General features: G+C 38.7%; 1 protein-coding gene across 4 annotated transcripts in view; it reads right to left on the bottom strand.

The window, feature by feature from the left end:
• Window positions 1-16,273, bottom strand: part of rhbdl1 (rhomboid, veinlet-like 1 (Drosophila)) — a 39,100-nt gene that overhangs the window by 15,893 nt on the left and 6,934 nt on the right. For 3 of the 4 annotated variants that reach the window (XM_067489318.1, XM_067489317.1, XM_067489316.1), the window contains exons 2-5: window positions 15,492-15,650; window positions 8,581-8,805; window positions 7,651-7,799; window positions 7,407-7,519 (exon numbers count right to left, since the gene is read on the bottom strand). In XM_067489318.1, the coding sequence (XP_067345419.1) occupies window positions 7,407-7,519; window positions 7,651-7,799; window positions 8,581-8,805; window positions 15,492-15,650 (646 nt within the window). The remainder of the gene's footprint in view (window positions 1-7,406; window positions 7,520-7,650; window positions 7,800-8,580; window positions 8,806-15,491; window positions 15,651-16,273) is intronic. The other variant, XM_067489320.1, reaches the window with a different exon arrangement.

The following is a 16,273-nucleotide window of genomic DNA, read 5'->3' as shown; positions in this document are numbered from 1 at the left end:
TGGATGGAAATTACTAAAATTTTTCCAACATCGCAATGAAAAAGAGCATGAAATCACTTCCTGCGTTCACTGTTCTGAAGGCACAGTGACGGCTACAGAGAGCATGATGTGCTTCTTTAGCTGAGAACCTTGAAACTAACTACGAAAATAAATGGAATATAAACTGAGCAGAGAAATTGCCTCCTCTCTAACTCCAAAAGAGAGTCTGAGAAATATCGCTGTCCTGGATTGGCTTCACATAGCAGATGCATAAATGATGCCCATAAACATAGTGGGCTCTCTTCACACAAATGGGACACTGTCAATGAGGCTGCATTACAGTGGAAATATTCATCATTCTCGGTGTTGTTATCAGTAGGACCGCAGGGGGTGGTTGTAGACGAAGTGAGCTTGGTGTCACCTAGGAAGAGCTGACTGTAGGGTGAAATTTAGGGTTGGGGAGGGTGGAAATTACCATAATCATGCTGGTAGGCTGTGCAATGCACCAAGGTCACCCTGCTTCCACAGTGCTCAGTTCAGCTCAGCACCAGGGGAGTACATCAGAAACACAGGACCAGATGCTTCAGTGCTATACACATCACCAGAGTGGCTACAGTGGTTTCCAGTGAATAAACAGAAATCTCATCATGTACAGTAGGATATTGTTTACTGCCAGTATTGCAAAGTCATGACCACACACTACACTAACAGGCCTTCAAATTAAAAGCTTACAGGAAATAATTAGTATTCAGCATGCAAGAGCAACACAATGACACCCTTTTTCGAATGAATGACGGTGCCAAAACATTAGAACCAGCTCTTTATATATTGCACTCCAGTATGACTCCACCACCCACTATGACCTCAATAATAAACACCGAGTAGAATTATCACATTTTCAACCTAAAAACTAAGTGGCCAGTGAATGTATATCATAGATCATTTTAGGTTATTCAATAAATTAAAAACAGCATCAAACATTAAGTTTTATACACCACTAATGGTCAACTCATAAACCACATTTTAACTAAAAGGAAAGTGAGAAAGGCTTCGAAATGTGTATATTGTGTGTATATTTTGAGAAAGGCTAGGTTTGTCACAGTGCTGTTTCTCCAGTGTCAAAAATTAACTTTCATCATCTATTCGCAATGTGTTTTCTATCAAACAGTGCATACTAAAGAAACATTTTAAAAATAACATGCATTTGAAGCGTAGTATCCATAGTACTATACTCCTTTAATCATTGAAACAAATGACTACATTTAAGTTTATGAAATCTTACATCAAACCTTACATCAAATTAGTAAAGCTTTATTTAGATTTATTTTAGTTACTTAATTGGTTTAATTGATTTTAATATAGTACAATCCATCTCAGAGTTTTATTTCTAGGGTTTTGGGATTTCCATGGACAAGCATAACTTGCAGCTTGTGTGACTCGATGAAAAATCAGCAAAATGAATGATGGACAAAGTCACTCTTGGCGATGCACCAAGCCTGTTCACTGGCAGCAGATATAATCATATTTATCCTGCCTAAATATGTGCAGTTATATAACAGGAAAGCTGTAGTATAACACCGTTAAAACTAAGCCAGGAGACCTGCTGTCATTTACAAACCAAATGGGCTTTTACTAGCATGAGAGAACGCAGAAACAATCATCAGGCTTAATTAGGAGCGACAATACAGTAAGTCTTATGGCCGCGACAGAAAGCTGACACCACTGCTGTCCTGCCTGATATCAGAACAACATTAATCAACTGCTGAAGGATTAAACATTACATGTAACTTGGCGTGACACTTTTAAGTAATGACAATATCAATTAGCTAGCAACAATGAGGTTAAAATGACATGTAGTCATTTATCATATTTCCAATTACACTTTCCCACAGGCCGCAAATGACATCAGGCCTCACAACTGTTCTCTCTGAGGGTATATCTATAATCAGTGTGAGCACAGTGTTTTCTAGCACTAGCAGGCCTGTTCATTACAGTAAACTTTACATTCTCCATAACCACCACAGGAGCTAATAAGAGTTTAACGTTCTCATGGTTTCCGGTTCAGTTACTTAAGTACAAATGCAGAAAGTCTAAAAAAAAAAGAATCAGTGATGGAACAAGTTTTCAAAATTTTACTAAAGTTAAAGTAGCATTTCAATGCAATACAAATACTTCATTACAATTAAAACTCCTGCAATCACAATTTTACTTAAGTTAATGTGTAGTAGTAGGAATACAGCTGAAAATACATTAAATAGAAAAATTATCATTAACCAGAAATTGTAATTCTGGCGCATTGCATTCACCAAAGAAAAAAAAATTAGAGACCTTATCTAATGAAGAGATAGGTTACTCGTTCTTATAAGTTTTAGAACCTGCCTTAGATTAATCAGGTTTTTAGGATGTCTTAGGTACCACAGTAGTTCTGTGATAGTTTTCAATACTACCAAAACTCCAAAATTCAGCGGTTTTAGCTTTTCAAAATGTCAACAAATATGCTGTAAACTGAGCCTCGCTGTATAATCTTTTATAAATCTAATATATAAAGCGAGATTCAATTTGCTGCCGACAGCGTGACCCTTGTATCCATGGCAACACGATACCTACCTGTAGAAGTAGGTCACACGAGTAAAGTCTTTAATGTTTTATGTGACATTCTCTAAAATTCTTTGTCGAAATTGACACTAAAATTTATATATAAGCTCATATTCGGTAAGTCTTTAAATCGCCTAAATAAAATTGAGAATTAAGAATAAAATTAGGTTGTGCTAAACCATCATGCCGTTGTCATCGCAAATAGCAATAATTAATAAGCACTGTAACTTTTCTCCACATCTTGATGTCTGGATCTTTAGAAATTATTAAACATTGAACGTTAAAAATGTTCACTCATGAGAAGGGAAACAGGAAGTGTTATGTTACCATAGACACAGAAAGTTGCACTGTGGGCTTCAGGTTTAGCCTATATGTTCACATTTAGCAACAATAAATATGCTGAGTTGGCTATTAACGGTTCATTTTCGCTTTGTACCATTGGACATACAGATAATTCACTGATTTCCTTGTATCAATGAAAGAAACTTGAAAAAGTGATGATTGTCAGGCAAGTTCTGAGACTCAGAAGAAACATGCAGCGTTGTACTATACGCTGCAAATTTAACCTTGCTTTACAGCCTATTTGTTGACACCTTGAAGAGCTGAAGACACCCTAAAAAAGAATGATTCAGACATGTTCTCATATTTTACATAACTTGTAAATACGATATCCGGAGTTCTGCACCCCGTATTACGTCATTACGAGATTATGAGATAAGGTCTCTAATTTCTTTTTCTTTGGTGAATGCAATGCGCTCAGTATAAATAAAGTACACAAAAAGCAACCTAAAAATATTCAACAACAAGTATACTGTACGAGCACTCCACTAAGACCGTTTGTCAACTTTCAAAAGGTAAAACTTATGGTAAGTGAGAAAATGTATACTTATTAATAAGAAAGCGCTACAAATGGCACAGCTGGTAAAGGTGCAGCTAATTTTAACCACCTTATTTACCCACAGATAGTTAATCCATAATTATACAGGATCACTGATTTGTTTATGTTAATTTATAGGAATCTGCATCTGCAAAAATGTACTAGTAACTAAAGCTGTTCAATAAATGTACTGGGGTGAAAGTACAACATTTCCCTTTGAAATGTAGTGGACTAAAAGTAAAACTAACCTAAAATTTACTTAATTACTTACCACCTCTAGTTATTTTTAAAAATACTATTTCAGCAATTTCTACCATTTTTTAAGTTGAAATTCATACAACAAATTCTCTGCTTACAGATTCTGAAAAAAAAAAGGATTTGCTGGTTGTTTCAGCATCTATCACTATATAATTAATTTATTCTGGTTTTGCAGTTTTGGTTGCATATATAATTGTCTTGTTACTATCTATGTCTTAATAAGTGGGCAGTATGTTACCACCGGTCGACATAAAGCTAATTTGAACTACTTTGTATACTGATGTATAGTTTAATCTATAATAATGTATCCTAATTTATAAGACAACTACGTTTTAAAATGTTTGCAACCAACAACAAGCAGGGAAAATAAAGCTGTAAAATAAATGCAATGAATTAAGAAGCACAATAGCTCTCTTTGAAATAGGGTGGAGTAGAAGTAGAATAAATGGAAAAAAGTTTTTGAGAAAATGTAGTTAAGAGATTTATTGTTAGTGCCTTTTGTGAATCATTATTTGGAAGCTCCTGAAAAAAAATCACAATCCTCCTGAATGTGACAGCAAGTGTTCTTTTATAGTACTTGTGTTTCTATGTATTATTGTTTTGTTTATTTGAATATGTATTTTATTCAAATAGACTTGTGGAGACTTATTGAAAGTATTTTTTAAAAAACCCCACCTGGGACAAGTGTTGGATATTAATTAATAGCACTATTCAGTTCAGTGAAAATTCTACGCTTATGCCTCTTCCCTCATTAAAATAACAATGAATAAATAAACACACTAAAACAAATCCAATTAAGGCATTTAAAAAATATATACAATTTCTTTCAATTACATGACATGCAACTACCACAATGTAGGACATGTAACGCACCATCACCTATGGGTGCTCTAAAGACGACTGTGTCATGCTACATTACATCCTTTCCTTCCTTCCTGGAATGTGAGTCCATGAGCTCCGTTCCTCAGTGGAGAACCATGTCTTTCTTTACTAAAATGTGACCAGATATTTTGATCTTTGCTTAGTTACACTTTAAACTTCAGAATTGTCTCTCACAGTAAGCAAAGACCAAGAAAATCACCATGTTAAAGTATTGTATGTGAACACCTGCACACTGATGCCTGAGCTGAGTGGGACTTGGTAAGACTAAAGCCCGCTGAGAGGCTGCTGGAAGATTTGGATTGTTTCAAATGTAAGGTGTTAGAGGAGGCAGACACCCTCAGGCTCACACTGGGCTACAAGGAAAAACATGGTGTTCTGGCACCTGTTGATGTCCTGAAGCCCATGGAGCTGAAGGAGTAGTCAGCCCAAGGGAAGGAGAGCAGGAGAGAAAGAGGAGGAGAAGAATGGAGATGCGTGAAAAAAAAAAGGAGTCCCTGATGTTTCTGTTTATTGAGGAGCTGGGCTAAAATGTTGAACATGACTCAGTGTTTAATATTCATCTCATCAGCACAGGCTAAAATCCTGACTGACACTGTTCTTATTTCCAAACATGAAATTCAAGTGGAGCTTGTTAGTGCAGCATAGCCCTGAAAAGTTAGTGAGTGGAGCAAAATGAGCAAGGACAAGAGTCAGGGTCAGAAAATAATTACAGAATTGTTCGGTTTATCAGCACACATCTGAAGACAAAATATTTAACGTCATAATTTATTTTTTATCAATACAATTTATCTTTTCTTTAAAGCTGCAATATGAATTTGGAAGGTGATCGCTGCACAGATGCATGTCCAAGCACAGTGGACACAATTATATACACTAACAAATATTAGAAGATTCTCGAAGCATGTGAAAACTGATAGCAACAGCATACATTATTAAACTCATGAGCTAGATTAAGACTGCATGAATATAAACATGAGCCAGCCATGGGCAAGAAAATAAGGAAGAAGGAAAAATCAAGATTTTTTTTTACTGAGTAATCTGAAACTGTGAGCAATTTCTAACATCCACAAATGAACAGAAATTTACAATGACAGCAAAGAATATTGTCACAAATATGTTTTTATTAGCTCATTAAGCATCAGAGGAAAAGATCTAGATTCAGCAATGCCATCCTCACCACCAGTCAGCCTCACTGCACCAAGTGACAGAGTCTGAGTGTCTTTTGAAAGCCTCCTGTTGTGCCCAAAGCCCAGGTGCTCTCACCTGGAGGGAGCAGTGCTATCTCTCTACTCCTTTCTGAGTTGGCTCACATACTGTCATTAACCCCGAGTCCCTTGCTGACTCTTCCAACACTCCAAACACACAGACACACCTACACACAGAGTCACTGTGCAATTCCCATGCTGCTTTCTAATAGACCCTTTTCCCGAAGATCACAACATTTGTGCCAGCACAGCTCCAATTTCAACTCCATCAACCAAACTCAGGAGGTGAAATTATTGTGCTGCTAAAGTCGTGCATCATCTTGAGACCATGGGCCACTCCGCTCCTTCTCTCTGTTCAGGAGGAATTTAGTTGGTTCCATTTTCTTGTATTTGTTTGTTCATCTAAGGATATGAAACAATTAAAAAAAAAATGTAATAGTGGTGGCAATGACGCGGATTAAATCGTGTTGTAGGTAAATTCTCTGCAGAGTCAACTTGTAGTACAGAGTCAACTTGTAGTACACACATTTAATCTCATGTAACTCATAATGTAATTCTAATGAGTGTAGTTGGACTCTAGGCTCTGAGGGTACAAATGTCAGCATGTATGGTCTCCTCACTATTTTTTCTTTATTTTGCATTTCAGGCTGCAGGTTAAATCTCTAAACAGCATTTCAAACTACACTTAGGCTTATTCCCCAGACAGAAACCCTGCATTACTCTCCTACTTTTCCTGCTCACTCACTTGCGCTTTCTCTATCATCACTCCTAAAATAAATCAAAGCTACAATTATTCATGAGTGTTAAGAGTGTGTGTATGTAAGTGGGTCTGCAGATTTTACTACAGTATGTGCAGAGAGAGGGCAGGAAAGGGAAAAAATGATTTTTTGGTCCTAAGGAAAAGAAAGCCTAAAAATCAGGTTAGTGAAATAAATGAATATAACTCAATATGAATTAGTGTACTGCTCTTGACAGTAATCAATAGTTACTAAGATATTTACAACATCCAAGACAGAAATTGTTTCCAGTGAAGATGAAAGAAGAAGAGGTTTATGGAGCAGTGCTGATATGACTTCTGCAAAAACTGCAGTGACAAACCACATCTGGCAATCAGCACATATTCAAAATTTCCAATTTCCAAAACTGGCTGGGAGGAGGATAAAAGTTAATGAGGTTTCTTGTCAACAAAGACTTGAGTGCTGCGGCTTGACCTCTGGGTACTGTGAGTCACCGCACTTCATTCGGTTTGGTGGCCTGCATTTCTTAGGGGCTTAGCCACCCGACAGCATTAGTTTATCGCTGGTGTTGCTATCACACAGCAACACCACCGTTTCCCCTTCATAATGATTTATTTTTATTACATCAAAAAATACATACAGTACACGTGCAAACTACTGAGGGTACAGTCATTATTTTTCCTCCATTTTAATGTTTTTTTTTAAGGTAACATATAATGTTTACATGCTATATTAAACCTGTACAGCCAAAAAATGTAAATGAAACATATTGCTGGAGCCTTTGGCCTTTTTGAATAGCACTCCATGGTTTTGTAGCTCCCATTTTGGAACCACATGTATACATTACTTAGTGCACTTTTTATAGACACTCACCAGCTAGCACTCCTGCCATGTAAAGCAGACTTATTCGTAAGATGCCATGGACCATCTCCAAAGGAACGCCAATCATCAGCTGCAGTAAAGCATTGAAGCCCAGCTGCTCCAAACTGATGAGAGAGTACACATAGAAAGCAAGGGTTAGATGACAGCACTTTCTGACTTTATGAGTCATCTGTTAACAAGCAAGCAGATCTTAATTCAGCCAGTGCTCTGCTCAAGTGCACGATAATGATCATACCCGACGTGCATGAACATGTAGCTGAAAAAGCGCCACACTTGTGCACGATGCCCGGGATGGTAGACCAAGGGGCTCTTCATGAAGTCGGGCTGATAGGTCTGCAGTACCCACTTGTTTAGCATGATGCCATAGCACATAAACACAATAATCTGCAAGAGAAAGGGACATACGACATCAAACTGTCATTTCTTGCGGACATACCCATTACACAGTGTCTCTGCACAATGCTCACACAAAAGGTGAAAATTGCCCAGCAAAACAAAACCCATTGTGCTTTATGAAAGCCACAAGACACGGTCTTCTTTTTCTGTATTCTTCAGCTGATGCTTAATAGACTTGTGGAGACAATTACTGCCCGCAGGAAAAAAAAACTGCACATCTGGTTCAATTCCATTAATTTCTTTTCATAGAATAATGAGTCATTGTCTCTGTGAATAAAAATGAATGTTAACTGTTATTATCACATCCTCATTGTCATTACAGACTATTCAGTGACATTTGGAGGCATTATAAGGGCACAAAGCTTTCTTTCCTTGGAATTATAAAATTTTCTAGGGAAATTATGAAGTTTGTTTAAGCAGCTGGAGGTTATTTTTGCCAGCTAATCTTTAACCATTCAAATGCGGTAAGGGCTTCCACATTTGTGGGTTTCTTCTTTGGTTTTTTGTTGTTGTGGTTGTTGTTGTTTTAGTTAGTGTGACCAAAAATCCTGGCATGTAGGCTGACAGCAGGGTTTCAGCTTGGAGGAATGGCATTAATGCGCCCACTAAGTCATTGACTCCCAAATGGTACCAGCTCATTTCAGGCTCAGAGTAAAGGCATGTGATCAAAGGCAGAAAATCTTTTCACTGGCTCTTGGGCTAAAAAATGATCAGAACAGGCTGCAGTCACTGTTGTGGGTTAGTAGCACACTCTGCCTCATCCCCTAACCTGGACTATGGTGATGATGGCGATAAAGACAGGTGGTGGACACAGACGGTTCTGGTGGAAGTACCAGCGTCGGTCCGTCTCACAGGGGAGGATCTCATAGGCCACGTAGCGAACAAAACGTTTGTACAGACCCAGCCCTGTCTCGTCCAGCAGGATCTCCCTTTGCAGCGTGCGGCGGCCATTGGCGATGGCGCGTCGGAAACTGCTGGAGCGTTTGCTGCTCATCTGAGGAAAAGACAAAACAAACAAGTGATTGACTTGGTGTTTGTTCAATTTAATAAATTGAGGGCAACAGTGTTGATTTTAAACAATTTATTTTCCAGCTGACAAAGTAGTTTATTGTGGGTAGGAATCAGCAGTCAACTTTGTATTTATTTCTTGTGTTTGTTTTTCTCTGCCTGATGACTTTATGTCTCTTTTTGCAATACACTTGCCTCTTAGGCATCTTAGGCATTACAGTGAGCAGCTGGAGGACACACCTCACCAGGATGAACAGATCTCATCATTGCCTACTGCTGAGTTTCTCGTTTTAGCAATTAAATGCATAACTTCCTTCACGGTAAAGGGATCAAACATCAGTAAGGGAGGATATGCTCTTTTCATAGAATCTGAGGGAAGCTCATCAGTGTGACTAATCATCCCAGATATGAACAAGCCAACATTCATAAGGTACTGATTTCCCAAAGGATAGCATGGCAATTTATACAAGTCTACTACTATCATCAAATTGTCAAGGAAAAGGGTAATGACACTAATCTTCTTCTAGGCTTTATTGTAAATATTTCTTTGCTATTTATTTATCTAAATTACAGGATTCTTTCTTGCATGTCTCTGCATTCAAATGGCAGTTTTCTGCATGTATTTTTACCTTTGATGTGTAATTTTTAAGGTGAAATTTTACATTTTTTGGCTTTTGTTTTGCATGTTTTACTGAAAATGACAGAGAAAGGTTTCTCACAAAAACTGTCTTTAAGCACGTTAGCTTCATAAAACATCTTTCATGTTTGGTTTTGTTTTCAGTCTCATCTGTGTGACACAGAGATAAAACAGAAATGATGGTAGTGAAGATTAGATTTCAATTGATTTAGAAAAGTGGAGGTAAAAACTGTATTTGAAAAATTTAAGGATAAAAGTTTATAAAACAAAACTAGTTAAAAAAACTAGTGTTCAAATGTTATCACAACAGATGACAAAACTGTAGTTTATTATTCAAGTCTGGTAAGAAACTTTAGCAAGTGGGTTTTGATTTTCATAAGTGTGACTGCTGGCCGAGTAGCTCAGGCATCATCATAAATGAGCTGTTTAAGTAATTTGCTCTTATAAAGCAAACCTTTTTAAGACAGAAATATGTCTTAAACACGTGTGTGTGGGTATGTAAGAGTGTGAGTGTGTGTCTTATATGGCTCTCTCAAGCTTTGCTTTGCGAGCAGCAGCTCTGCAGCAGCCTGCAGGCCAGCAGAACCAACTCCTGATAAGTTCTTTAATAGAGCTTTAGAATGAAAACTATCCTAATGCCACTGTTTTGACAGCCCAGACTGAGAACTGTCAGGATAACAACACAGTTCTTTTATGCCAGAGTTACAGCTCAAAATACTGCCTGGCCAGCAAGCCACAGCAGAGATACTTTTGTGTCAATATCTGCATTTCCTCACTGACAACAAGTGTGAATGCTTTACAGGTAAGATGTACTTTATAAATGTTATTAAAAGGCAATGTCACAGACCTGAAATGGCATCTAAAACAGTCCAGCTTCTACGAGCACAACTGCCTGACTGAGCAATTATATTTAAATCAAACTATTTGTTATGATCTGATGTGACACTTGTGTGAAAATTAGTTTCCATGAGAAGCAGTAAAGAGGAGAAAGAGGGCACCTACTAGTCAGCAGCTGCTATTGACAGTATAAATCAGCAACAGCAGGTCTCATGCACAGATTTCTAATAACGGTTACCTTATACTTCATGGCATCTTCACATGAAGCGTAATTCATCCTTCAGAAGGGGACTGTAGAACCATCATTACACTACACTATTCATAATTCATTAGTCAGGTCCTGCAACTGTACACTTATTATGTGGTAGGGGGCATAGTGAAACAAACTGTTGGACAATATCTATAAAAGCTAATGAGCTGATGAACAAAGACCATAAATAAATGAGCAAATAATGACAAAGTTATAAACATAAAAAAAACAGGCCTCGAGAAAGTAAAAAACGAAAGATGGGAAAAAAGTTGGAGGTAAGCAGAGCACATTGAGGTAACTACCATAACTGTGGGTAGTTACAACACCCATGGTTGCACTGTGAGGCCATGAGGGTCTTTTGAACAGTGATAAAGTGTTAAGTCGAGGCTGCTGCTTCACACAGAGATCGAGAGATGTATATTTAGTATAGAAATTTCATATAGAAATAAAGGAAAATGTAATTATGCTATAATTGTGGCAGGGAGGGAAATCGGAGGAAGAGTAGAGGGACAATAGAAAGCAGCGAGGGGGAAATTAAGAAGGGAAAATAAGATGGTGGCCTGCGTGAGCTAAATTCACAGATTCTGGAGGCCACCGGTGGATGGTGAAGGTGAGACATCTCTCTTATCATTCTAAGCATGTTAGTGAAAAAGAAGAAATGTACTTATGTGAAAAGGAAATTGAGTGGTTAAGGGATTAAATATAACTGTCATTTCTCTTTCTGTTAGCCTTCTTCACTCTGACAGACAACACCTACTGCCTCTCCAACTTGCACTGTTTTTTCTCCCATTCATACTATCTCTGTGAAAATGTATTCCCCCAAGACACAGCTAAGCATAACTTTTATTATGCTTTGCCTTCTCTGACGTGCAGGATTGCCGCCTTGAAAGTGAGCATTAACAGGCTTTTGAAGTGACAACAGTAGAGAGACTGCAAACAGACAGTAAGGCACATATGAGCAGCCAAAACGTGAGATAATGTACTTAAAAGATTGTAGAGCGAGGTGCACTGAAAATAACATGATATCTAATCAAGCACTGGAGGGGGGAACCTCTCATTTACTGTATACGTCGGTAATGGTGGAAGTTCCCTAACGAAGCAATGTCTGCCAGAGAATAAACGATGCTGAGGCTAAGAGCACAAAGATAAAGATAGTATTCCCCCTAAGGGACGGCTGCATGGGCCAAAGTGACAGCTGAATGTGTGTGTGTGTGCGTTCCTGTGTGTGTGTGTGTGTGTGTGTGTGTAAAAACAGCAAGAGTCCATCCTCCCCCTCATGGTAGCTGTGTGTTGTCTACTGTACATGCTGCTCTCAGCTCTACTCAATTGTCCTTGATAGATTAATTAGCAACACCACATGGTCAATAGCTCACAGCTCAATACTAATTAGTAATAACAATTTAAAAAAAACATGGTTTAAAGGCCATTCATGCATCTGCACTGTAGATGCATAACAATCCATTAATGATACAGAGTTTTCGGTGGTGACCATTTTTGAATTGCTTCTGTTGATGCCCACTGTAAAATAATATCATTATTAGAACATTGTCCAATGTGCCAATAATCCAAGCTTACATAGTGATTCACCACCAGTAGGTTACACACATTTACTAACTAATTTGAGAGCCATTCAGAAGACCAAAATCCCCCTCTCCTCACTCTCCCTCTCTCTCTCTCAACACTCACTGCAGATCTCAGCCTCCCTGATTCTACCCTGACCCAGATACTCAGGTTCTTTCTTCACCAAATCTTTTTAAAACGAGAGTCCACCTCCCCCCCTTAGTAGTTTGCTGCCACTGCCTTTATTTATGGTTTAATCATTGCTGTACTCTAACTCTAAACTAAAAAAAACTCATCACCCCAGTACATTCAAGTGAGTGCATCACTTTTAGCCAGCAAGCTTTCTAAAACAGAAAGCTTTAAGTGAAGTTTGGTGATGTTGATAGGTGTTATCTGTGTCCCTGGAGAGAGATGGACTGTGGACACTTAATATGATTAAAACGCCACAAAACTTTAAAATACCGTATATCAACTACAAGAACTGTTTTTTCTTGACTGAGACTTTACCCAGAGTTTATTACTCCTCTCCATTACGTGCTTGCCTTCCTACAAATCGGCTTCGCAAAAGACTCAGAGTTTATAGCAGCAATTTGAATACACAACACATGAGCATTTTTCTAACTATACATCCTAAGTAATGAAAACAAAACAAGGCACAAGAAAGATTCTTAAGACCCTTCGACCGGAAGAAAGAAAATCCATCACTATAATCTCTAAAATACACCCTCTGCCCGAGTAATTAACCACAGCTGCCATTTTGAATCTCTGTCGAACATTAGCCAAATTAGCACCCGAAGGAAAACAACGACACACTCTTTCAGTTACACAGCTGGTACATGATAGCATTGGAGGACTCTGTTTAAAGAAATCAATATGCGCAATTACACACATAGGAATTCAACTTCCGGATGCCCTGGTTTACACTCAATTTATAAACAGATGCTTGTCTATTACAGACTTGTCCCCCCAAAGTCCTAACATAGTTCAACTTTGACACCTTGGGTGTCTCTCTGCAACATGTCTGAGTGTGACTGTGGAGAAATGTGTCACAGCTTCTAAAATGTTTACCAGTTGTGTGTCTCTGCTGTGTGAAATTTTTGTGTAAAGGTACTTTGTGAATCAGTAGTCAGATACAGGCTTATAATTCTTTGCGAGTGTGTGTGTGTGTCTGTATGTGTGTGTGTGTGTGTGTGTGCACTGCTCCCCAAGAGAGGTTTTAACAAAAGTGTTACTTATTCATCCCTCTGGCTGAACTGATGGAGTTCTCTGGCTGAGATCGCCCTGCATGAAAGATGGGTAGAAGATGAATGATGTCAGACACAGTCTTACACATGAACCCACACACACACACCCACACACACCAGAGAAGCTGTTGCTTAATGGTGCAATTCAAACAGAGAACAACAAATGAGAAAAATGCTGAAGACACAAGTTAGAGCCAACTGAGAGAAATCTCAACAGATTGTGGGCTGACACCATTGAAAAGGCATAGACTAAGCACACACACACACACACACACACACACACACACACACACACACACACACACAGACAGACATTCTGCACCTCATATAAATAATATGACAGCTCTGGTTATAATATAATGGCAGCTCTGAACTTTCCAAAGCAAAATATGTCTGGCATCTGTCGCACACTTCGTAGTGCTACTTTTAAATCAGCCTGAGACACACATATACAGTATGAACTGAGATGGAGAGAAGAGCAAAAATGATCAGGGACAAATTGACCAAAAAACCCAGCGAAAAAATGAAAAAGAAAATGCTGAGAATTAGGTGAAAATGATAAGAGTCAGAAAGTAGCACAAAGGAAGGAGAGGCTGGCAAAAAAAAGGGCTTGAAGCATTGATGATGACCTGGTTAAAAATGTCATGCAACACTTTCCCCCATAGCAGGCTGGAGCTCATCCCAGAGAACAGAGACCTGCAGAATTCAAGTATCACATGCTGCACAATGAGAAGCCTGATTCACATCAACATCCAAATACCCTCTAAATTAGTCAGCAAATCTGTACCGGCAGCACTCATGTGTATGAATCAGGTTCTGTGTATGTTTGGGAGAGTGTCAGTCTGGGAGAGGGGAGTGAGGGGAGCTGGCTGCATTAATTAATAACATACATCAAAGTGTTCATATATATGCTAATTGTATGCATGTGCAGAAAGGTAGGAGGATGGTCTATGTGAGTTTCTGATCTATGTGTGTATCAGACAAATCTTTATAAAATCAAATCTCAGGGTCAATATTTCTGTGAGGCTGGGTGTTCTCAAATTACCTCCGATTACTGCCTGCTACTAGCAATGCTGGGCTAATCGAAAGCAATTTGCATTTGGCTGATGGGCAGTTTTAAAAGTGTCTCCCTGATGGCGTCTGAGTTAAAGGAGAGCTTTTTTTCCTCTTCAACATATGCTCACAAAAAGTGATGAATAAAAGAGAAAAATTATATCTGAGTATTCCAAAGGACAGGTTAATAATAAAGGGGGATGATGCTATGTGACTTGAGGAAGATGCAAATGCACTCAAATTAGATGGATTTTAAAAAATGACACTTGAAGAATGACAAAGGAATAAAACTGTATACTCATTTGTGGGTGCAGCACCTCTATGGTGATTTCTCTGACAGACGCCTCTATAAATGGGACCTGCTCCAAATTGAGTGGCCTCATGTGGCCATAAACAGCGCACCACAAGTCCAGAAAAAGAGATGAAAAAGAGAAAGATAAATAAAAAGACAACGCAAGAGAGGAAGATGAGCTTAAGCAAGTAAAAATATGCCAGAAATTGCACAGTGTTGAATTAATCATGGTGCTTAGGCCCGTATGGTGCCAGGAGCTGAAGGCAGGTGCTCATCTGTGCTTTTCACATATAAAGCTCTACATGAATGTCTAATAGGAGCACAATTGTAAACATGGATAGGTGAAAAGGCAGGGAATGAATAAAAAGAAGATGAAAAAAGAAGATTCTGAACTCTAATTTAAAGCTGAGGAAAAAGACGAAAACAGAACAATTTGATATGTCTTCACAGTATAACTGTGTTTGAACATAGTTGTGAAAAATAAAATCTGCTGCCAACTTGCTGTGCATGTCTTCTAATAATCGCTGCACACGGGGTTAAGTGTCTGGATTTACCGACACATTAACCAGAAAGATTGATCCTCCTTCTGCAGGACAATGACCTGAATGGTCGAGTCAATTTCCACCACTGCCGAGCTTTCTGGCTCCGTCTGAATCAATTCTGTAACCTTTCTGAAATCCAACAAAAGTGTCTGTATGTGTGGAAATGTTTGTCTGTGGTGCATGACATGAAATCCTTTAGTGAGTCTCCCTTTACATCACTATTTACACCTGTGTGCATGCATCTGGTATCTACTCACCAGCTCGATGAGCTCCTGGTAGCACACCTGTCCTTCTTCATTGTTCTGGACGATGGCTAACAGCATGTCCAGTTTGGACGGGTCCAGTTGCAGCTCATGGTGCTCCACCAAGCTGGTGAAGTTCTCCACTGCGATGAAACCTGTGTTCTCTGGGTCCAGCTGGAAAAACAACATCCCATTCTTAGACCACTGGGACAAAGACCCCATGACAACAGTAGTACTTAAGATGTTGTTCTGTTATGATGTATTTAATAAGAAGCAGCACTGCAGAGATGAAGTGTCAGTTTGCCCTGAGGGAGAATGCATCAGTATAGACAGCTAAGAGTTATACACAGAAACACAGCGGATAAAGAAAAATGAAAAGTAACAGAGATGAAGGCATTAGCTTAGACATTGACACCAGTATTAATTAAGCTGTCGCCCTTATGACGCCTTTAAACGAAAAAAAAGCTCCATTCAAACTCATTAAGGGTGCAGGTATGTCAAAACAAACAGCAGCATCATTCATATTGTTAGAAGCAGTGAGGGTAGACAGTCGGACATGTCATTCTAATATGCAGTGACCTGCAGTTTCCCTGAAAAGAAAGAAAAAGTTAGCCCTTAGCATTAAATGAGGTTGACTTTTCAGTCTGTTCCTGTGTGGATGCTTCATTTGACTGTGTGACTCCTTTCTTGCTCACATTTGCTGCAGTCAGTGTGTTTTTTATAATCACCACTCACTCACTGAGACCCACAGCCCCATGGGTTATTATTGCTGATGCCTGTACGCCAGTGCTGCTCTC

The sequence above is a fragment of the Channa argus genome, chromosome 20, assembly GCF_033026475.1.
Source record: "Channa argus isolate prfri chromosome 20, Channa argus male v1.0, whole genome shotgun sequence".
Lineage (NCBI taxonomy): Eukaryota > Metazoa > Chordata > Actinopteri > Anabantiformes > Channidae > Channa > Channa argus.
The sequence above is the reverse complement of the archived record's forward strand: the minus strand, read 5'-3'. Positions and strand labels throughout refer to the sequence as shown.